Below are 24,487 nucleotides of genomic sequence, written 5' to 3' on the forward strand. Positions count from 1 at the left end.
TAGAAACATTCTATTCACCATGAAAGTGACTCCAAAATGCTACAATACATTATTTACCATTCATTTCTATTGGGCACAAAATAATCTGAAACGCACCTAAAACAAACAGCAAATGCATCCAACAGGTTTGTAGTCACAAGCTTGATGAAATCATTGCATGCTATGAATATGGGACCAAATACTACACTTTTGACTACTTTAATACACAAGTGTATTTGTCCCAATATTTTTGGTCACCTAAAATGGGGGGACCATGTACAAAAAGTAATTTCCAAACAGTTCACCCAACATGGATGAAAATACCCTCAAATTAAAGCTGACCGTCTGCACTTTAACCATTTCAAGTGCTGGAGTACAGAGCCAAAACAATTTTCCACTGTCCCAATACTTTGAGCTCACTGTATAACTCTGACTGCTCAAATGTTTTTATAATGGTTTACTACAAACAAAAAAATATATATTATTGATGGGAAAGAATAATAACATACCACTCCTTTCAACACGATGTCGCTCTCGCTGTCTTCAGAGGGGTAAACAACGCCGGGGCAGTCGATGAGGAAGATGCGTCGCATCAGGGTGATGTACTGCCACACCTGGAAGAAGAGACCGGGCCCAAGATCAACTAAGTCACAGGGTCTAAAGATTTTATACTCAGAGCTTATTCACAAGAATTCACCGGTTTGGGACAATAACATTTAATTTGATAATGTAGCAGAAATGAAGACCCTACTGCATCAACATAAACAAAACAGATGATCTTAAAGAGGACAGGCCATTCAGAGCGCACCCCAGTAACACTAAAACGATGTACAACATGTCGTTATAAAGGGATACTGCTAGTTTGAGCTTTGTCTACTTACCCAGAGTCAGACGAACTCAAATCTAATTGTATGTCACATACAAGCCCTTAACCAAAACTAAAAAAGTTAGAAACTTGCTAAATAAACTAAAGGAAAAATATAAAAACACAACATGCAACAATTTCAAAGATTTTACTGAGTTGCAATTCATAAGGAAATCAGTCAATTGAAATAAATAAATTAGGCCCTAATTTATGGATTTCACATGACTGGGAAAGGGTGCAGCCTTGGGTGGGCATAGGCCCAACCACTTGGGAGCCAGGCCCTGCCAATCAGAATGACTTTTTCCCCACAAAAGGGCTTTATTACAGACAGAAATACTCCTCAGCACACCCGCAGACGATCCCGCAGGTGAACAAGCCGGATGTGGAGGTCCTGGGATGGCGTGGTTACGCGTGGTCTGCGGTTGTGAAGCCAGTAGGACGTACTGCCAACTATAAAACAATGGAGGTGGCTTATGGTAGAGAAATGAACATTCCATTTTCTGGCAACAGCTCTCTTGGACATTCCTGCAGTCAGCATGTCAATTGCACACTCCCTCAAAACTTGACAGCTGTGGTGTTGTGTGACAAAACTGCACATTTTAGAGTGGCCTTTTATTGTCCCCAGCACAAGCTGCACCTGTGTAATGATCATGATGTTTAATCAGCTTATTGATATGCCACACCTGTCAGGTGGATGGATTATCTTGGCAAAGGAGAAATGCTCACTAACAGGGATGTAAACAAATTTCTGCTCAAAATGAGAGAAATAAGCTTTGTGTGTATGGAACATTTCTGGGATCTTTTATTTCAGCTCATGAAACATGGGACCAACATTTTACATGTTGCATTTAAATTTTTGTTCAGTATAGTAACATAATAAAATCCCAATAATGAGGCTATATGCAAGGGGTACCAGTACCACGTCAATGTGCAGGGGTACGGGTTAGTCGAGGTAATATGTACATGTAGTAAAGGGTAAAGTGACTATGCATAGATAAAGAGGATAGCAGCAGCATATGTGAAGGAATGTGAAGGAGTGTCAGTGTAGTGTGTGTGAGTGTGTGGTTAGAGTCAAGTGAGTGTACATCAAGCCTGTGCAAGAGACTCAGTGCATATACATAAAATAAGGGGTCAATGCAAAATAGTATGGGTAGGCTTTTGATTAACTGTTCAGCAGTCTTATGGCTTGGGGGTAGAAGCTGTTAAGGAGCCTTTTGATCCCAGACTTGGCGCTCCGGTACCACTTGCCGTGCGGTAGCAGAGAGAACAGTCTATGACCTGGGTGGCTGGAGTCCGATAATGTTTATGGCCGCCTGGTATAGAGGTCCTGGATGGCAGGGAACTCGGCCCAGTGGTGTACTTGGCCGTACCCACTACCCTTTGTAGCGCCTTGCATTCGGATGCCGAGCAGTTGCCATACCAAGCGGTGATGCAACCAGTCAGGATGCTCTCGACGGTGCAGCTGTATAACTTTTTGAGGATCTGAGGTCCCATGCCAAATCTTTTCAGGCTCCTGAGGGGAAATAGGCGCTGTCATGCCCTCTTCACGACTGTGTTAGTGTGTTTGGACCATGATAGGTCCTTAGTGATGTGGACACCAAGGAACTTTAAGCTCTCGATCCGCTCCACTACAGCCCCGTCGATGTGAATGGGGGTGTGCTCAGCCCTTCTTTTCCTGTAGTCCACAATCAGCTCCTTTGTCATGCGCACGTTGGAGGGAAAGGTTCTTGTCCTGGCACCACACTCCTTCCTAGGCTGTCTCATCGTCGTCTGTGATCAGGACTAGGGCTGTGGCAGTCACAAAATGTTGTCAGCCGGTGATTGTCAAGCAAATAACTGCCAGTCTCACGGTAATTGACTGTTAATTAACATTTAGCAGCTCTTGGCTTCCACACATAGCCTACAAGCCATTTTAAAAAGTATAATAAATCCATGTAATATAGCCTACACCTTCACAATACATCCATTATTTATTTTAGACAGGTCTAAAGAAACATGATTTGAAGAAAATGTAGTCTATTTCAGACTGAATAGCATACTCTGAGTTGTCCATATGTTAGGTCCTGATCTGGCTATGCCATATGGCTGTGGGCTACACTCATTTAGCAGACAAGATTTGCTTAGAATTCCATGGCATTATTTTATAGTATGAGGAATACAATTTAACATAGCTGAATAAAATAGAAAGGATATTTTCTCTAAACGATTTGAGGGAGTGCGCCCATGCGGCTATTCTGTGTTGTGCGGTTAACAAAGAAACAAGTACTCATATCTGGTTAATTTAGAGATATTTATGTAACTTTAGTTGTGATACAAACGTTGGGCTTTATGTTTTGATTTTCAATACATTCTAAGGCTGCATGATGCGACTAATGATGATTTGAAAAAAGTTGCATGAAAGGCATGAGCTCTGCTCAATTTTTTGTGCAGGCTGTACACACTTCATCAGTCTCTCATTCACAATTTGACAAGCACTTGATAATGCCTAGAATCATAAGAAACTAGATTATATCCACTTCCTCATTCTCTGACCCGGTGTCGTAGAGATTTAGAGATCGCAATGTTGTATCGGTCTCAATCAGTGAAATGAACTAGATATGTTTTATCAATGCTAGTTAAGGATACTAGTTATCACGTTTCACATTTAATTTATTACAAAAATGTAAGACGTGTTTTTATATTAATTATGGTGCCACTCTGCACACACAAGCTTGTTAGCTAGCTAGCTAGATCTGGTCCAATGTTAGTTAAGCCAAATCTCTGAAATTCAAAGACATTAAAAGTTCCTTCATATAAGCCACTCCTCAATAGGTATAATTCTGTAGGCCTAATTCAGATAATGCATGTCATAAGAACAAGATGCCCAGCACTCTCCTCACCCACAAAATTTCAGTGGCATCGCGCACCCTACACTACACTTCTCTGTCCAATGCATGTACATAGCTTGCCTGCTCCATAGCAAGTGGCTCTATCCATTGGTGAAGTAATTTAATCGAGGTTGAGGTAAATGAAAAAAATTGATTTCAGAGGTTTAAAAAGGAACAGAAAGGAATGATATAAAAACTGTTAGTTTTTTTTCTTCTCTCGAACCGGTTCAGAACTTTATTTTGCTGGTCGGAACGGAACGAAAAACATTATGGACAAAACTATTTGAAAATAATAATTTCAGTTCCAACTCCTGGTCATAAGGTCTATCAAGGTCAGAAGGTCTATTCCCCTTCTTTTGAGAGGAGCTGGCTACTGTATTGAGAATCACATAGCTTCTTTCCCCCTGCCTGAAAACCAATACTCATATCCCCAACCGGAAAGAGAGAGAGCGAGACAGGAAGGCCAGCCCAATGCTGAGCAACCTTGTGTTTGGCCACAGACACTAGCAGCCTCTGGAGAGAGCCACCTCGCATTGGGCGATAAACTCTTGCTGGTTAGGCGCCGATCTGATATATCCACCCCCCCCAAAAAAAACATCTCTTTTGCGCGCTCACAGCTCTGGCAACAGACGGCCAACTCCGATAGTATCTCCCTCAGTGGGATTTCCAGACCTCCAGATCCACCATTTGGTTCCAAACAGGATAAACCGATCCAGAGAGAGGAAATTAAGGAAGAGGGTTATTGTTTTTCTTGCTTTTTGGCCACGTCTCTGCCAGGTATTCAGACGTATATAGTCGAGACGGAGGGTTTAAATACATATACTTCAGCGCATCGTTGGGAAGTTACTTAGGGTATGAGTAGCACATTAATACACAAACAGTGCTGCCTGCAACATCCCATGTTGTGCTCTCTCTTAGCAATCAAGGGAATTGTGTGAGATTGTCCCCCCTGCATTGGCCATCATTGAGATAACATGGACGTATGTAAATTGCTCATCATGACACCCAGGTATCAATATGGGCTTATGTTCAAGTGTTTTTATTTTGAAGGTATTTTTGAGGGGAATGATAACATACCTTGGTCTCCCCGGCGAGGGGTGCCACGTTGCAGACCTTCTTGGAGCGTAGCGTGTTGATGACAGAGCTCTTTCCCACGTTGGGGTAGCCTATGAACCCGACGCTGATCTGCTTCTTGTCTGTGTGGAGCTGAAGAGGCAAAACAAGTTAAAATAGCAGTTTCCAGAACAATAGTCTATACTTAGCCTGTCTTCAATTCCGGACAGCAACAACTCTAGACCGTACTTTGACGGAGGCCAATACTAATAAAACATGTGACCATGTAATCTAAAAAAGCTTGTTTTCACCGGAGAAAAATAGCTACTGGAAGCAGATAAGTCTACACCATGGATCAAAAATATGTCAAAACCAAGAGGTAGGTATACATATTAGTCTCTCCACTTTGTCCCGAAAGGTAAATTCTAACAGCGATTTTTAAAAACCGTTTCTTCGCTTCATTATCTCTCCAACATGTCTGTGAGCCGAGGCCAACAACTTAAACCTATTTGGAGTGGGGCGAATGCCTAAAGAACCTCGGTTCACACACTTCATGCAAGGCTCTTTAATGTCCAGCTCGATCATGGCAACATTGGTATGTTTTCTACTCAACACGGTTATCTTAAACCCAACAGAGAAAGTGTCAGCGAGATTCCTTTCGTCTTTGTTAACTAAGCCTGTGCTCTCCTCTGAGCATCCAAGGCCCTGTTTTATGGCCAGTGCGTACCAAAAACAGCTCGGCAGCAGATGTGAGGATCCTGTGCGGAGCTGTAAGCTCATAAGGGTGGTTAGAGTAGGGTGCCAGGACAAAAGTGGGCCATTTGTACCTACCTCTGTCCCTTAGGGACCTACTTTTAACCAAATGGGGAAATTAGTTCGGGCTGTGTGGAGTGGGGGACTCGTGAGAATGCTGTGCCTACCTTGCCAAACTGCCTGAGGAGTTGGATGAGGGAGCCCTTGCCGAACGAGTTGGTGAGGCTGGCATGGAAGGCCAGGGTGGGGTACTCCGCGGAGAGCACGGCTACCCAGCGTCTCTGATTCGAAAACAACAAAACAGACAGACTTAAGTCAGACAGACATGGACTCTATGTGAAATGTTAGTTAGTTTGCACAGCACGTGTGTCAGTAGAAAGGAAAGTGTGTAGATCGTAGACTGCAAACTAGGCGAATGTCAAACCATCAAATATCGTGCAAGTATGCACAATTCAGTTGGCCATTGAAAAATACATGTCAAGAAATGTATCATTACTCTAGGGTAGGGCAGCATCTTCTCTGATGCTGATGGAGTAAATAATATACTTCTGAGCGGGAAAAAAGGGGTGGTTACCCAAAATTAGCACTGAAGAATAAGCCCATTTAACAACACAGGCACAAACAATGTGTCATTTCAATTTAAGTCTGACATTCATTCATAATGTGTGCTGAACAGTGCATCTGTAGTGTATTCTACTGGCACTAGAGCAAAATCCTGCAGCACATCATAAAAACAGTTGGCGCACACACCATCCTTCCTGTTTTGGTGACCCCTGAATCCACACACACGTTATTTGAGGCCACAGGCTATCCTTTGTCAAAGTAGAGCAATTTGTGGAGAACTACTCACATAAAAAAAACTCCTGAGAACATCAACTCACTCCAGAAAACAATTGACATAGAAGGCAATGCCAGTCTTTTGATCGTGTATTAGTCTTTCGAGCACATATTCACAGTTTTGGGGCTTTTCACACTACTGAGCCAAACGAAACTGGACTGAGCTGGCTTGGTTTCGCATCCGCCATAGTTGCTGGAACCATGTTGAAATAGACAAATGTGAAAAGAAAGCCAGCTCAGTACAGTTTGGGCCGGCACAATAGCGTGAACAGGGTACATGTGTAGGCTTGGCCAGAGGTGTGGACTCGAGTCACATGACTTGGACTCGAGTCTGACTCAAACCACAAATTTGATGATGACTTGAGACACGACTTGATAGAAAATCAAACTTGAAACTTGACTTCGACTTGGAGCCTTAAGACTCGACTTAAGACTTGAAATGATCTGGGCAGGTTTTGTAACGTTTTGTCACTACTCTCCACGCAGCCAGAGACAGCATCGCATTTGCAAAATAAACTGGTTGGCTAGTGAAACGCACACCCGGCCCTCTGATTGGACCAGCAAATTGTCAATCAACACAGGTCGGGTGAGCTACAGTAGGGCAGTGGTTTTGGGGATATAGCCTACCGATTGTATTTTATATTTATATATTTACCTTCTTCGATCTGGTCACTAACATAGGCCTACGGAATTACACCAAATTATTGTAATTACTGTATTCGTTTTGAAAATGCATTGCATGTGCGCGCGTGCGTGTGTGGGGGGCATCAAGCAACAATTAGTAGCATAGCTGGTCTTTTGGTACAGTGGGGGAAAAAAGTATTTAGTCAGCCACCAATTGTGCAATTTCTCCAACTTAAAAAGATGAGGCCTGTAATTTTCATCATAGGTACACATCAACTATGACAGACAAAATGAGAAAAAAATCCAGAAAATCACATTGTAGGATTTTTAATGAATTTATTTGCAAATTATGGTGGAAAATAAGTATTTGGTCACCTACATACAAGCAAGATTTCTGGCTCTCACAGACCTGTAACTTCTTCTTTAAGAGGCTCCTCTGTCCTCCACTCGTTACCTGTATTAATGGCACCTGTTTGAACTTGTTATCAGTATAAAAGACACCTGTCCACAACCTCAAACAGTCCCACTCCAAACTCTACTATGGCCAAGACCAAAGAGCTGTCAAAGGACACCAGAAACAAAATGGTAGACCTGCAGAAGGCTGGGAAGACTGAATCTGCAATAGGTAAGCAGCTTGGTTTGAAGAAATCAACTGTGGGAGCAATTATTAGGAAATGGAAGACATACAAGACCACTGATAATCTCCCTCGATCTGGGGCTCCACGCAAGATCTCACCCCGTGGGGACAAAATGATCACAAGAACGGTGAGCAAAAATCCCAGAACCACACAGGGGGGACCTAGTGAATGACCTGCAGAGAGCTGGGACCAAAGTAACAAAGCCTACCATCAGTAACACACTACGCCGCCAGGGACTCAAATCCTGCAGTGCCAGACGTGTCCCCCTGCTTAAGCCAGTACATGTCCAGGCCCGTCTGAAGTTTGCTAGAGTGCATTTGGATGATCCAGAAGAGGATTGGGAGAATGTCATATGGTCAGATGAAACCAAAATATAACTTTTTGGTAAAAACTCAACTCGTCGTGTTTGGAGGACAAAGAATGCTGAGTTGCATCCAAAGAACACCATACCTACTGTGAAGCATGGGGGTGGAAACATCATGCTTTGGGGCTGTTTTTCTGCAAAGGGACCAGGACGACTGATCCGTATAAAGGAAAGAATGAATGAATGGGGCCATGTATCGTGAGATTTTGAGTGAAAACCTCCTTCCATCAGCAAGGGCATTGAAGATGAAACGTGGCTGGGTCTTTCAGCATGACAATGATCTCAAACACACCGCCCGGGCAACGAAGGTGTGGCTTCGTAAGAAGCATTTCAAGGTCCTGGAGTGGCCTAGCCAGTCTCCAGATCTTAACCCCATAGAAAATCTTTGGAGGGAGTTGAAAGTCTGTGTTGCCCAGCGACAGCCCCAAAACATCACTGCTCTAGAGGAGATCTGCATGCAGCAACAGTGTGTGAAAACCTTGTGAAAACTTACAGAAAACATTTGACCTGTGTCATTGCCAACAAAGGGTATATAACAAAGTATTGAGAAACTTTTGTTATTGACCAAATACTTATTTTCCACCATAATTCGCAAATAAATTCATTAAAAATCCTACAATGTGATTTTCTGGATTTCTTTTTCTCATTTTGTCTGTCATAGTTGACGTGTACCTATGATGGAAATTACAGGCTTCTCTCATCTTTTTAAGTGAGAGAACTTGCACAATTGGTGGCTGACTAAATACTTTTTTCCCCCCACTGTAGATCTTTTTTTACTTGACTTGCTCAGAATGCACGACTTGGACTCGACCCGTTCTACTTGGGACTCTACTTGAGACTCGAACCTTGTGACTTGAGACTTGCTTGTGACTCGAATAATAGTGACTTGGTCTCACCTCTGGGCTCGGCCATAATTTATGTGCTCTGTCACCTGGAGCTGTATGGCGAGGAAAACTGATGCTATCTATATGGATGTATGATCTGTGGTAACTTGTATCTGTACAGGGTGAACTCTGAATTACTATATGCAAAGGGATTTTGTCTTCTCAGGAATTATGTCTTCCTTACAATGGTCTCATACCCCACACAAGCCTTTAAATGCTGTGACACCCTGTAGAGATTGGGCCTTGGTGATCAGGTTACTGTAAACCTGGTATCGTTTGATTGGTCAATGGTAGTTGTCTTTACGTTACAGATGGTATCAATGGAATCAAGGTATGTTGTTCTCTCTCTCATCCTGTATCCAGTCCATGGAGGAAGGTTGTATGATCAATTCTCATTTCCTAGGCTTCTAGGTCTCCAGCCTATTAAGGCATCTCTTTGTTCATTCTTTTTCTTAAAAGTTAACCTTAAGATCGATATGCTTGGAATAATGCCTTGTAATGCTCGTAACTTCATCGTTATGCCTTGTATGTGAATCCATTCATTTTACAAAGTAATTAAATACACTTCTATTTAGAATTCCATTCTCAGACATTTCTTGATTGCCTATTACTGTAACTCAACTGTAGTCTCTTGCATATTGCCATCTCTTTTGGAGTCAGATACATTTTAATAAGCTAATTGTTTTGTCTTATGAGACGCAAGAGACACTTTACAAAAATATAAAATGCAACAATTTCAAATATTTTACTGAGTTACAGTTCATATAAGGAAATCAGTCAATTGAAATACATTCATTAGGCCCTAATCTATGGATTTCACATGACTGGGAATACAGATATGCATCTGTCGGTCACAGATACCTTAAAAAAAGTAAGGGCGTGGATCAGAAAACCATTCAGTATTGGTGTGACCACCATTTACCTCATGCAGCGCAACATCTCCTTCGCATTGAGTTGTTCAGGCTGTTGATTGTGGCCTGTGGAATGTTGTCACACTCCTCTTCAATGGCTGTGCGAAGTTGCTGGATATTGGCGGGAACATGCTGTAATACACGTCGATCCAGAGCATCCCAAACATGCTAAATGGGTGACATGTCTGGTGAGTATGCAGGCCATGGAAGAAATGGGAAATTTTCAGCTTCCAGGAATTGTGTACAGATCCTTGCGACATTGGGCCGTGCATTATCATGTAGAAACATGAGGTGATGGCGGCGGATGAATGCCACGACAATGGGCCTCAGGATCTCATCACGGTATCTCTGTGCATTCAAATTGCCATCAATAAAATGCAATTGTGTTCGTTGTCCATAGCTTATGCATGCCCATACCATAACCCCACCGCTACCATGAGGCACTCTGTTCACAACGTTGACATCAGCAAACCGCTCGCCCACACGACGCCATACACGCCGTCTGCCTGGTACAGTTGAAACTGGGATTCATCCCTGAAGAGCACACTTCTCCAGCGTGCCAGTGGCCTTTGAAGGTGAGCACTTCCCACTGAAGTCAGTTACGACGCCGAACAGCAGTCAGGTCAAGACCCTGGTGAGGATGACGAGCACGCAGAGGAGCTTCCCGAGACGGTTTCTGACAGTTTGTGCAGAAAATCTTTGGTTGTGCAAACGAAGTTTCATCAGCTGTCTGGGTGTCTCAGACGATTACGCAGGTGAAAAAGACACATGTGGAGGTCCTGGGCTGGCGTGGTTACACGTGGTCTGCGGTTGTGAGGCCGGTTGGCCTTACAGCCAAAATCTCTAAAATAATGTTGAGGCGGCTTATGGTAGAGAAATGAACATTCAATGCTCTGGTGGACATTCCTGCAGTCAGCATGCCAATTGCTCAAAACTTGAGACATCTGTGGCATTGTGTTGTGTGACAAACCTGCACATTTAAGAGTGGCCTTTAACAGTGTGCAGGCCTTCTTGTTCTTTACTGGTCTTGTATTGTCCCCAGCACAAGGTGCACCTGTGTAATGATCATGCTGTTTAACCAGCTTCTTGATATGCCACACCTGTCAGGTGGATGGATTATCTTGGCAAAGGAGAAATGCTCATTAACAGGGATGTAAACAAATTTGTGCACAAAATGTGAGAGAAATAAGCTTTTTGTGAGTATGGAACATTTCTGGGATCTTTTATTTCAGCTCATGAAACATGGAACCAAAACTTTACATGTTGCATTTATATTTTTGTTCAGTGTAATACGCATATACGATAATTATTACCCCACTACACATGTGCGTTGGTCTCAGGATAACGTAAAGGGGTCTCTTACCGTGACCCAGGTGGGGATGAGGTCGCACTTATTGAGTACGAAGATCAGGTGCTTCCAGGGCTTCTCCTTCCTCATGTAGGTCTCGATGCTCTGCGAGCGCGTACCCATGGGGTCTCGGGCATCCAGCACCTGTATGATCACGTCGGACGAGTCTATCACCTGTGAGTTAAGGAGGGAGATTGAGAGAGGAAGGCAGAGTCAGGGTATGGGCTTAACCAGGAGTGAAAGAGTTCTTAGTTGATCTAAACTCATCTCAAATCACTATACTTCAGGGATGCAAACTGGCGAGGGCCCAAATAGGAGACACATTTTTCACACGGGAACATGCAGAAAGTCTGTAAACTGCATGAAAATGTGCCTATTAGTAGTTTAAAAACAGCCTGCGACATGGTTTATAAAATTATATAACATGAGTGCCAATTCGCGGTAGAAAGTGGTTTGGGTTAGAAACTTGCGGTTTTCAGTGATGTAAAGGCGCAAGCATGACTGTCACTGTGGTCCGCTTTTCCTCTATGGCAGTGACACTCGGAGGCTGCATGACAGCAAAGCCTAGTCAGACTGGCCTGCTTGTTCTTACAGGCGAAATGAAAAAGATGCGTATCCACTTCGCTCGCACTGCAAGTCGCACCAATAATTAAACAAATGTAACAGAAACCCCATCACTGCTTGCACACCCCTGCTCGCCATCATGGCTAAATAACATTTGAAAATGTATAGAGATGCACAGAAAGAACGGACAGAGAGAAACAGCTAAGTAGGCTAATGGCTGGCTGCTCACAGCTGTCACACATATTATTAGATGAAGCATTCTGTTATGACATATTGGACATCACGCTCTGAACGCTGATATTCTATTTGTAGGAAGCGTAGGGATGCATTCTGTCATTAATTTCGATATGAGAAACATACACCATTATTCATTGGTGGGTGATAATCTTAGCTTGCCAGTTTATATGCTAACGTAGCTGGCAAGCTAACGTTAAAAACTTTGTGTATAATCATTTGCACTATTGAAACATACATGCAACTATATAATGTGCATCTTATCAACTAGTACCGCAGCATTACTTCAAAACAGGTTGCTTAACTTGAGTTGCATTCCAAATTTCCCAGTCAGCAACAAAGTGAGTGATGAGAAGGTAATTATATAGAAGCCGCCAGAGAAGGTAACATTAGTGAACACACAGTGGGAGAATCTCAATTGCATACTCATCGCGTCCTCACCTCCTTCCCAAAACCCATTGGATGAGGTCCCTCCCCTCTGACCTTCTACTCTAAATGGGTTTTGAGATGGAGGCGAGGAGAGAGGACGCGAGGAGTATACAATTGAGATCCTTCCATGGAGAAGATCGGTTCACTCCCTTCTTTAATAGCTCAATGGGTGATACACTGCGTACTTTGTCAGGCCCCTCCAAAAAAAGTTATTTACGGATCTACAAGATTCCTGTGGATGACATAATTTGAGATCAAAATGGCGAATATCACAGAAAAGTGGCAAGTTTGCATCCCTGATACCGGCACCATATGCAGTATCTATTAGGAAATATCAAGGTGAACTAAAATAAAACATTCCTATATCAATCAAATGGAAAGATCCTGTACCTTGTAGAGTTCTCCCCAGATCCTCTTGGACTGGCCCTTCTTGAAGATCTCCTCACGAGCTTCCTCTCTGTGTGTAGATAAATAACATACAGTTCAACAGGTGCCACACCCTAACAATAACCACAGACTGGAACTGCTCATGTGGTCCAACATACAGTCAAAAGCTAGGCTATATTATCAAAACAAAGAAAATGAGTATCAATCATGGAATTGGGGTAGTAGTAAACTTAAAATGGCAATCTTGCGACTTGTGACGGCCGGCCGGCCAACAACCTGCCCGATTGACCCTATCCCCTCCTCTCTTCTCCAGACCTTCTCCCTTACCTCACCTCGCTCATCAACTCATCCTTGACTGCTGGCTATGTCCCTTCAGTCTTCAAGAGAGCGAGAGTTGCACCCCTTCTCAAAAAAACAACACTCGATCCCTCTGATGTCAACAACTACAGACCAGTATCCCTTCTTTCTTTTCTAGGCCCTCTCCTATTCTCTCTATACACCAAGTCACTTGGCTCTGTCATATCCTCACATGGCCTCTCCTATCATTGCTACGCAGGCGACACACAACTAATCTACTCCTTTCCCCCTTCTGATAACCAGGTGGCGAATCACATCTCTGCATGTCTGGCAGACATATCAGTGTGGATGACGGATCGCCACCTCAAGCTGAACCTCGGCAAGACGGAGCTGCTCTTCCTCCCGGGGAAGGACTGCCCGTTCCATGATCTCGCCATCACGGTTGACAACTCTGTTGTGTCCTCCTCCCAGAGTGCGAAGAGCCTTAGCGTGACCCTGGACAACACCCTGTCGTTCTCCGCTAACATCAAGGCGGTGACCCGATCCTGTAGGTTCATGCTCTACAACATTTGGAGAGTACGACCCTGCCTTACACAGGAAGCGGCACAGGTCCTAATCCAGGCACTTGTCATCTCCCATCTGGATTACTGCAACTCGCTGTTGGCTGGGCTCCGTGCCTGTGCCATTAAACCCCTACAACTCATCCAGAATGCCGCAGCCCGTCTGTGGTGTTCAACCTTCCCAAGTTCTCTCACGTCACCCCGCTCCTCCGCACACTCCACTGGCTTCCAGTTGAAGCTCGCATCTGCTACAAGACCATGGTGCTTGCCTACGGAGCTGTGAAGGGAACGGCACCTCCGTACCTTCAGGCTCTGATCAGTCCCTACACCCAAACGAGGGCATTGCGTTCATCCACCTCTGGCCTGCTGGCCCCCCTACCTCTGCGGAAGCACAGTTCCCGCTCAGCCCAGTCAAAACTGTTCGCTGCTCTGGCACCCCAATGGTGGAACAAGCTCCCTCACGACGCCAGGACAGCGGAGTCACTCACCACCTTCCGGAGAGACACTTGAAACCCCACCTCTTTAAGGAATACCTGGGATAGGATAAAGTAATCCTTCTACCCACCCTAAAAAAAAAAACATATTGTAAAGTGGTTATCCCACTGGCTATAAAGGTGAATGCACCAATTCGCAAGTCGCTCTGGATAAGAGCGTCTGCTAAATGACGTAAATGTAAATGTTAGTAGTTAATGGTAGACTTTGAATACCTGAAAAAGCACAGTGCGGTTTGAAGGCATTGTCACTGTCAGTCAAAGTGACATCAGTGACCGTAGTCAGTGACAGACTTCACAGTGCCAAAGTGACATTAGGGTGAGTGACCCCAGGAGCTACTGCACTCACCTGACCCCGTCGTCCTCTGTGACCAGGTCGCGGTCCTTCTCAGCGCTGTAGGTCTGTGCCGAGACCTCGGCCTGCTCCGCCAGGTCCTTCATGTCTCCCACCATCAAGTTGGGTCGTTTACGCTGCGCCTTGGGCCCGAACGTAGTCTCAAAGCCTTCTGTGTCCAGGATGTGCACCTTAGAGTTCTGCAGAAGACGGTGGCCAAGGGGAGGAGATGGGGAGATATAATGATTGTCAAAATTATTGTTTGACAGAGGCTGCACTGGTTAGATAACAGGAGGATAAATCTATTTGAGAGGCCATTCTATGACAGTTGCTTCCAAAGGAGAGAAGCAGCAGGAGGGAGACAGACGGGGAAGACTTTACAATAGATGTGATTCAGTCTGTGCTGTGCTCTCTTATTATGGTCTCCTCCAATGGGTGTCTGATCTCTATAACCATAAATGTCCTCAAAATTTAAAAATGTCTGCAAGTTGTTCTGCTGCCTTAGACAAACCACAACCCAGAGGGCTGGAGGAGAGCAGCGCTGTGCACGCCCATCAGATTTACCGCCGCCTGTGTTGTATAACAGAGTGAGGCTTTGTAACGCTGCGTGCAAAGCAAAATAAATGCTTCCGCTAAAGCAAAAGTTAATTTCTCTCTCATTGCGAAGAAACAAGCAGAATAAAAACCCAACGGCTTGGAGGGGTTACAGTTGGAACAGTAGTGGAGAGAATGAACAGTGATGTAGAATTCCATGTGTGTTCCGTGTGAGGTATATATTAGGTTATAATTAGTTGGTGCAAACTGCAAAGCTTTATGCAATGGAGCTGGTGGCCATGTTCCAGGGGTTCCACCAATAAACAATTCTGGAGAACAAACACAGCACACAGAACCCCAAGTATGCAGTGAAACTGTCAATAAACTGCATTGTCTGAGCCAGATCTGATTAGGAGTTAAATTACCCTCTAACGCAGCTGTAAAAGGCAGCCTTAGTCCTATAGCAACACGGAGAGATCGAGAAAACAAACAGTTTACGGATCTTGTCAAAAGCAATGATGTTTAAGATTTCAGCTTCACCTTGACCATCCGCCAGTATGTTTTGGAGGTTGTTCTTTCTAAAACCATGTGTCTATCACCTCCCGTTTCATTCTTCCACCCCGTCTGGTCTCGTTTTGCAGTTTTCTAAAGCTAAGCCTGGCATTTGAAATTCAAATCTAACAGTAAATGACCATTTTTTATCCTTGAGGGGGAAAAAGAAAAGCAAAATATGTGTTACCGACTGAAGACAGAACCTATGGTGAAAACATCACCATGAAATAGAATAAGACACCTGACAAAGACCTTGGCGAGAACATTCAGTGAAGATCAGGAACAGATCAGAAGAGAGAGAACCAAAATTGACATCCAATAAATAAATAAAAATGCAACATATCTGGACTTGCTCACATTGCCTTGGCATGGGGCTCAATTCCCTAAATGGCGTAAGACATGAAATGGCAAGAGGAGGAAGGAGGAGTGAGGAAAGGAGGGAGAGTAAAATAGGAAAAGACCATTCATCTCCAACAGCTTTGAGCGTCTTGAAAGTCTTGCACGCATATGGAGCTATTTAGAGGGAAAAGAACACAAACTCAGTCAACAACATGAAGAACCGGACAGAAGTGTTGTTTGGAGCTGGGCGATATGGTCATATTGTGATACATTTTACCATGTTGCTCGATAACAATAAATACAAGGACATACACTGCACATTGGTGGCAGGGCTCTAGACAACTATCCAGTGCCAAGTAAGACAACCGAGATGGTAGCCTATGATTAAAAAAGTAAGCTATTATTTCATCTAACATATCCAGGGAACGCATGATTGATATTTTTATGTGCAACCTGTCAAAATAGGATCCAGAATTATCCGATGTATTTTAGGCTCTTCAGAGAATTTGCCAAGATCTTTGTGCTATAGGCTATATATATATATATATATATATATATATATATATATATATAATTCACATCCTGTGGAAGTGGGAACTCAAAACATTTAGCTAGATTGCTAAATCTAAATATGATATTGCTATATAGCCATGTAGGATAATTGATTAATCCATCAGTAAAATGTGGGCTAATGTCCTACAAATACTTTCCAGCGCTAGGTGTAACTAAAACAACAGTAGATGCTTTGAAAGCTGTAATTTCCCTGCAACAGCATTTTGATCAATGGTCATATGCTTGTGCTTCTCAGAATGCATCTCTCGCGCCACCGTGCGCACAGTTAGCAGAGGGCGTGAGTGTGGCTCGCTCACACAGCAGCCGGCCGCGAAAAAGGGACAGGCAGATACTTTCATAGCATGAATCAACATAATGCATAGGCTATTACGGTTGAGAAAATAATGGTTTTAGAACAATCTACAGGAACGTCGTGTAGCAAAATCACCGGGGGCAGGTGCAAAGTTGGCCGCTGCATCGAACTCTCTCTTGCGAAACAACTCGATACAGGCAGGTTGGTTCATGGTGAAGCGGAGCAAAACGAGTGGGAATAGGCCGGTTGGAGAGGAAGATACCACCTGACCTGCCAACCCTTGCATATTTCACCTCACAAATATAGCCTGGTTAAACCGGACTGAACGCTCAGTCTGGTGTAACCAAGCTCTAAGAAATAGGTTACCTGAGATACACAGAGTAACGATTTTACAATAAGTTAACTACTGACTTTCAGCATGTTTAAAGAGAAGGGACCTCAACTTGTACTGCACTGACTCAGATGACCGATGATTGGTTAAAAATAAATGGATAATAAGATGGTTGGAGCTGTATTGTTAGATTTCAGTGAAGCCTTTCATTTTATTCATCACAAATTGCTATTGAAATAAACTAACTTGCTATGGCTTTACATCACCAGCCATCACATGGTTGCAGAGTTATTTATCCAATAGAACCTAGTGTTCTTCAATGGAAGCTTCTAACATCAGATACACTATATATACAAAAGTACCCCTTCAAATTAGTGGATTTGGCTATTTCAGCCACACCCGTTGCTGACAGGTGTATAAAATCGAGCACACAGCCATGCAATCTCCATAGAAAACATTGGCAGTAGAATGGCCTTACTGAAAAGCTCATTGACTTTCAACATGGCACCGTCATAGGATGCACCTTTCAAACAAGTCAATTAGTCACATTTCTGCACTGCTAGAGCTGCCCCGGTCAACTGTAAGTGCTGTTATTGTGAAGTAGAAACGTCTAGGAGCAACGGCAGCCGCGAAGTGGTAGGCCACACAAGATCACAGAACAGGACCGCCAAGTGCTGAAGCACGTAAAAATGGTCTGTCCTCGGTTGCAACACTTACTACCGAGTTCCAAACTGCCTCTGGAAGTAACGTCAGCACAAGAACTGTTCGTTGGGAGCTTCATGAAATGGGTTTCCATGGCCGAGCAGCCACACACAAGCCTAAGATCACCATCCGCAATGCCAAGCGTCAGCTGGAGTGGTGTAAAACTCGCCACCATTGGACTCAGGAGCAGTGGAAACGCGTTCTCTGGAGTGATGAATCACGCTTCACCATATGGCAGTCCAACGGACGAAAATGGGTATGGCGGATGCCAGGAGAATGCTACCTGCCCGAATTCATCTAGTGGAAAGCCTTCCCAGAAGAGTGGAGGCTGTTATAGCAGCAAAGGAGGGACCAACTCCATATTAATGTCCGTGATTTTGGAATGAGCTGTTCGACAAGCAGGTGTCCACATACTTTTGGTCACGTAGTGTATGTGCAGTGCGGTGTCCCTCAGGGCAGTTGCCTTGGGCCGTTACTCATCTATTTTTACAAATGATTTGCCACGAAGCTATAATGACTATGTATGCGGATGAGTCGACACGCTACATTTCAGCAACCAAAGCCAGAGAGCTCACTGAAATTCTAAGTAAGGAGTTAGTCAGCATCAGAATGGGTGATTCATAATAAAATGGTCTTAAAAACATAAAAACTAAAAGCATTGTATTTGGTTCAAAACATTCTCTAAGACCTAAACCTCAACTGGAGTTGTACATAAAGGTGTGACCATTAAGCAAGTTGAGGAAGCTAAACTCCTAGGTATAACATTGGAAGGTCAATTATCATGGTCAAGTCATATTGAGAAAGTTGTTGTGAAGATGGGGAGGGTTGTGTCTGTTATAAAAATATGTTCTGCGTTTTTGACACAAATCAACTGTACTAGTTGTTCCGGCTCTGGTCTTGTCCCATCTTGATTACTGTCCGGTAATATGGTCAAGTGCAGCAGAGAAAGACCTAGCAAAGCTGCAGCTGGCTCAAAACAGAGCAGCATGCCTTTAACTGCACATACAGAACTAACATCGACAATATGCATGCCAGTCTTTCTTGGTTAAGAGTTGACGAGCGATTAACTGCTTCTCATCTACAATAAATATTACTGTGATGAAAATCCCAGATTGTCTATATAATCAAGTAACATTCAGCTCAGACCCCCATACATACCCCACAAGACATGCCAACAGGGGTTTCTTCACAGTCAAAGACCAAAAACGAATTCACTGCAACGCACAGTTTTATACAGAGCCATCATCGCATGGAACGCCCATCTCCAATTACTCAAGCAAAACTACCTTTAAAAACAGATTAAAAAGCAACTCATGGAACGGCGGGGACTGTGAGAGCCACATTTTTTTGTAGATGTATTGTTTGTATAATTGTTTTGATATTGTTTGTATATCGGTGTATCTAAAAATTGTGTGACTTTCCTTTTCTATCAGTGTTTAGTTACTGTTTTGAGTTTTTTTGTGGACCCCAGGAAGAGTAGCTGTTTCTTCTGCAAAAGCTAATAGGGATCAACACTCCCTGTAGTCAGAAACATCACCACCACAAATATGAAAGCACACAGTGGGGAGAGTGCCGTCTGCTAAGCATCAAGTAGCCAACTCCACCCCAGTGTTGAGTCACTTGGTGTCCTAATTTGACCAGGGTCGTATTCATTAAGCACCAAACAGAAGAAAATACTAAAACTTCTGAACCATTTTTAGTTTTGTCGCAAAACATCTTGATACAGTAGGCTAATGTTGCACGGTCAACCGAAACGTTGGTACTTTTTCGATACCAAAACATGAAAAACAGTTTGATACTAGAATTTGTTACTTTCGGTAATTGTGTCAAATGTGTCTCAAGTCATATACGGATTGAGAGGATCGAGTCCGTCTAGTAATTTATCTGAATCTTTTCAAGGGGGGCAATAGTAAGCTAGCCAGGCTACATGAGCTTGTGCATGCAGCAGACACAGCGCAAGCCACTTTTGAGAAGCAAGCAAGAGAGAGAAAATGCCGACAGCATGGCTTCTTGAAACAAAAACATCATACCTCCACGCCCGCAGCATGTTGACGAAACTGTCTCAAGAAGCAAACTATGGGAATACTTTGCGTACAGAGCAGATGAGGGCCAGCCAACCGAAACAACTAAGCAAAAGGTGCTACAAAGCAGTGCAAGGGAGGTTTAGTTCCAAAACGACAAACTATTTTACACACATTTGCATTGTAACGTTATTCTACTAGCAACTAAATTTGAATGATTTTTGAGTGACAATGACAAACATATATTCAGCATGACATTCATGTGAGCATTATAATCTGATTACAACCGAAAAGTAATTTGAAATGCACTCATAACTTAGCTATGAAAGCAATATATTTAGACTACTTCGTGTTTGTCTGGGCTTGCTAGCATCAGCCAGCAGCCCTGGGCGGAGCATTTCACCCAGGGAGTTAAAATGCACTCTGGGAATCGTAGTATGCTATGTAAAATCCATTGTATTTCTATGTTGTGTACTGCGTAGACCAGGGGTATTCAACTCTTACCATTCGAGGTCCGGAGCATGCTGGTTTTCTGTTCTACCTGAAAATGTATTATACCCACCTGGTGTCCCAGGTTTAAATCAGTGCCTGATTAGAGGGGAACAATTTTAAAAAGCAGTGGAACTGGCTTTGAAGTCCAGGGTTGAGTTTGAGGGGTGTAGACTATTGCAGTATAGAAGCTTCAGACATGTTGTTTTGGAACTAAACTATTAAATTATTTAGCTGTAATGAAAAATGAATCATAGGTCTAATGAATGTCATTTTACCCAAAATTATGGCCATAGATGATCAAATTAACCCTGATACTATATGTATCAAATTACATTTTAGAAGAGATATTCTTCTGTTATTTAATTCTTAAGTCAATAAAAATGTGATAACATATTGAATTTGGCCTTTACTACTATAGTCCATTGAAATGCATTGAATAACACATTCATAAAATGGTGAAAAAGACAGTCAAATGTTTTATAATAAAGAATAAGGTTTTGAAGTGTGTCATATCTAGGATAATAATAATAAGCCATTTAGCAGACGCTTTTATCCAAAGCGACTTAGTCATGCGTGCATACATATATATATTTTTTTGTGTATCCCGGGTATCGAACCCACTACCTTGGCGTTACAAGCGCCGTGCTCTACCAGCTGAGCTACAGAGGACCATAAGAAATCTCACATACATACATACATACACACACATTTAACCCCCCAACTCTAGGGGGTTATTAATATGGTGTTTTATTTTTTGAAAGAAATTGAATATATTATTTTAGATGTTGTACAAGTTATCAACATATTGTTCAATGTTTAAAAAAATAAAGGCCAGTGGTTATTCTGTCACTTTTTTTGCAACGGTATTGTTTCAGTATCGTGATACTAAACCTGGTATCGATGTCAAAATGCTGGTATCGTGACAACACTACAGTGCGCCCAAATTAATGCGACCCTGTTTGTTACTCACATGTGCCTTGACTCTGTCATGCAGGAGGGACATGGGCAGCCTGCTCTGTTTCATCACCACGCGGTATGGGTCCTTCTTCACTGCACCCATCTCATCCTGGAACTTCTGTAGGGACGACTGCTTGATGACCCGAGTGTTTGCTGAGACGGAGGAGACCAGAGGGGAAGAATTAACCAGTGTGTGTGTGTGAGTTGAGGCTGCCATCTTATCTCTCCGTACACATATATTTAAAAAGGCATAAAAACAGATGTATTCTTACAAATCAAGGGTTTGCCAGTCATTATTGACAAGAACTTCACTATTCTGTACACATTTTCAACTTGCTCAGAGCCAATCAATTGTTAGACAAATTGCCATTATACCCGTCTAATCAATAATAAACAACACAGACCCAAAACCATTTGTGGGTTAACCTGTGACAGTGTGGCAATTGCAGTTAACAGCACTACTCACCAAACCATTTGATGTTGGGCTCCACTCTGGCCTGTGTCCCATCAGCCACAGTGGACTGGTATGACAAACGCTTGATCACCTGGCCTCTGTTGTTGCTAATGGCAGAGGAAATAGTCAGTGGTCACGAAAGCAGGTGCATGGCAATGATATTACAGTCAAATATATTACAACACAATCATTTACATTTTTAAAAAGGAATGAAGAGGAGCTAAATGTAGAATACCAGGAACTGGTGTGTTTTATCTGGGTAAAGTGTCAACTGAACAACCCCTGACCTGAGAGTTACACTAGCATTAAAGGAAATAGTTAATATGCAAGTCACAGGGGAAGTGTCACAAATGTTTTTTCTCTCCATCATTTACCATCTCTGCTTCTGTCTGTACATATTCAGACGCCTGACAGTTGCTCGGTCCCTCATGCTGTTGCCTGAACCTGCAGGAGTCTTGGGTCGGTCTGGAAAAGGTAGAGTCGTAAGGTTATGGTGATATAGCAATTTCATGTCACACAGTGTTAGAGATTATAGGTGTGTGGTGGTACTTTGGGTTAATTAATTGTCAGTGTAAGAACAATATTGGAAATCCATATAAAGTGTAGTTATTACCCTATTTAAATAACCACTGTTACAGATGCAAGCAAAAATAGGTTGGACGTTTTACGATCTGAATTCTTTAACTTATGTTTTAGTCATAAATATGGCTAGGACATCTGATGATTTTTTTCTGTTTGCTATCATACATACAAATAGACAAGACATATAGTGATGACATTCTGCCTATTTCAGGAAGAGGAAAATATGTTCTCAATGTTGTTATTGAAGTTACGTTGTGTTTTAGGCATAACGTTAGACAGAATGTGTAGCTAAATTAGCTAGTTACTGTAGCGAACTAATGATGTCAGTGCCAAACATATTGTATACTTTTCCATTTGTAGCTAACACGAATGTCACATATGGACCAAATGTTTTTGTATAGTTAGCTACCTAGGTAGGTCTGTCTGTTTCATCTTTTCAGAGAGAAAGTCTATCGGGCTAGCCAGCGAACTAACGTTAGCTAACTAACATTTGCTGTAAACAAACAGTACATGGCGCATGGACTGTAATTTACCAGGATTACTGCTGGCCGTCGAGGTGTTTATCGTGCTTTTCCCCTTGAACCGTGGCTTCACCATCTTGGCAGGTTATCTGACACACACGTAGACGATGAACAGTAAACGAAAACACTCAAAATGTCAAGTTATATCTTCAACTTCTTCTATGTACCCGATCCACGTGTTCTAACCCAGAGTAACACGTTCCGGAAGGACGTCATCAGAGAGCGACTATACATGTACCAAAATGCTGATCTGTATATAATGACGAAACGCAATAGGTTTATGCCACGTTCAAAACAACTGGGAACTCGGAAATCTCCGACTTCTGACTTCAACATATTCAAAACAACTGGAAACTCGAAAAAAAACGAGCTCCGACTGGGGAAACGGTCATCCAACTCAGAATTTGAAATCAGTAACTCAGCCTCTTTCTAGAGTTCCGAATTTACGACCTGAAGATCACTGACATCATGATTTGACCTCGTATTTTCCGAGTTCCCATGACCATGTGATGCTCAAGTAAGGGTCAGTGCTTTCCGGGATCATTGGGACTTCCCTACCCTTACCTTAACCATAACCCATAACCATATTGTTCCACTAATAAAGGACTATTAAAAGTGCAGTGCACTACTTTTGTGAAAAATTATATTCAATTCAAGCACCCCTACTTACAGCGGCCCTAGCCCATTGAAACATTTAGCTTTACACATAAGAGTCATTGGACTAAGGCGTATTCTGAAGGTGGAGGTTTTGTTAAGATCCCCGACGCTCGGTCTGAACTTTAACATGCATTGATTGCAGTATGTTTCTTTCATATCAGCAATAAATACATTGATACACACCTTTATAGTGTTAGGGTTACTGTTCCCACACAGCCATATATCCATGTTACAGCATGTGCTTACAGAAGACAGAGGGACCACCTGTGCTAATTAGTTATCTAGCATGCTCCACCTGTGTGTAATGGAGGAAGGCCGCCAGAAAGGTGTTGTCAGTGACCACGTTAACATGCACACCAATATCCCGTTATTATTCGGGATACTCAAGTATTCTGTTTTTGAGTTGACACATACTGTATAAACCTCATATCTCGTTTACAATAACCCGAAAAAGCTTGTATCCCGGTTATGAAAAACCCAGATAAGATGCCTGGGATATGCTGATCTAAAACGTGATACTGTGGCATGTAAACATCTTATCTCATTTACTGTTGTTTTTGCGGTCTGTGCAGGCTCTGTTTCACATATCATGGATGTTGTGTGATGATGTTTTCATCTGATTGTCAAACAAATCACCTCAAAAAGCAGGCTACCTGCGCAGTTCGATCCACCATAATAATTTAGCCTACTATAATTAATTTACTATAATCTTCTACTGGCTACTTTCCCCCCTAATTTAGACAAGTTTCTGCTTATAATGTCCAACGTTTGATAGGCTATTATAATTTCCGACATTTGGTAGGCCATTTGTTTGTCAACTATAGTTTGATACATGCAGCTTCTCTTCTGTCATATAAACGCAACATTCAAAATTTGAGAGAAATAAGCTTTTTGTGTGCATGGAACATTTCTGGGATTTTTTATTTCAGCTCATGAAACATGGGACCAACACTTTAAATGTTTCATTGAGTTAAGCGGGATATGAGCTACTATCCGGAATACTGTGCGCATGTAAAGTTGATCATTGAAAAATATTGTCTGCTGCAACTGTGATAAAGCCG

At 42.7% G+C, this 24,487-nt stretch overlaps 1 protein-coding gene across 1 annotated transcript in view; it reads right to left on the reverse strand.

The window, feature by feature from the left end:
* Nucleotides 1-22,980, reverse strand: part of LOC121586878 (nucleolar GTP-binding protein 2) — a 30,349-nt gene extending 7,369 nt beyond the window's left edge. Inside the window, exons 1-10 of the mRNA XM_041903895.2 lie at nt 22,782-22,980; nt 22,041-22,131; nt 21,679-21,773; nt 21,226-21,365; nt 14,435-14,619; nt 12,741-12,807; nt 11,139-11,297; nt 5,685-5,798; nt 4,789-4,917; nt 489-593 (exon numbers count right to left, since the gene is read on the reverse strand). Of these exons, the coding sequence (XP_041759829.1) occupies nt 489-593; nt 4,789-4,917; nt 5,685-5,798; nt 11,139-11,297; nt 12,741-12,807; nt 14,435-14,619; nt 21,226-21,365; nt 21,679-21,773; nt 22,041-22,131; nt 22,782-22,845 (1,149 nt within the window). The 5' untranslated portion in view covers nt 22,846-22,980. The remainder of the gene's footprint in view (nt 1-488; nt 594-4,788; nt 4,918-5,684; nt 5,799-11,138; nt 11,298-12,740; nt 12,808-14,434; nt 14,620-21,225; nt 21,366-21,678; nt 21,774-22,040; nt 22,132-22,781) is intronic.
* Nucleotides 22,981-24,487: the final 1,507 nt, after the last annotated feature.

The sequence above is a fragment of the Coregonus clupeaformis genome, chromosome 17, assembly GCF_020615455.1.
Source record: "Coregonus clupeaformis isolate EN_2021a chromosome 17, ASM2061545v1, whole genome shotgun sequence".
Lineage (NCBI taxonomy): Eukaryota > Metazoa > Chordata > Actinopteri > Salmoniformes > Salmonidae > Coregonus > Coregonus clupeaformis.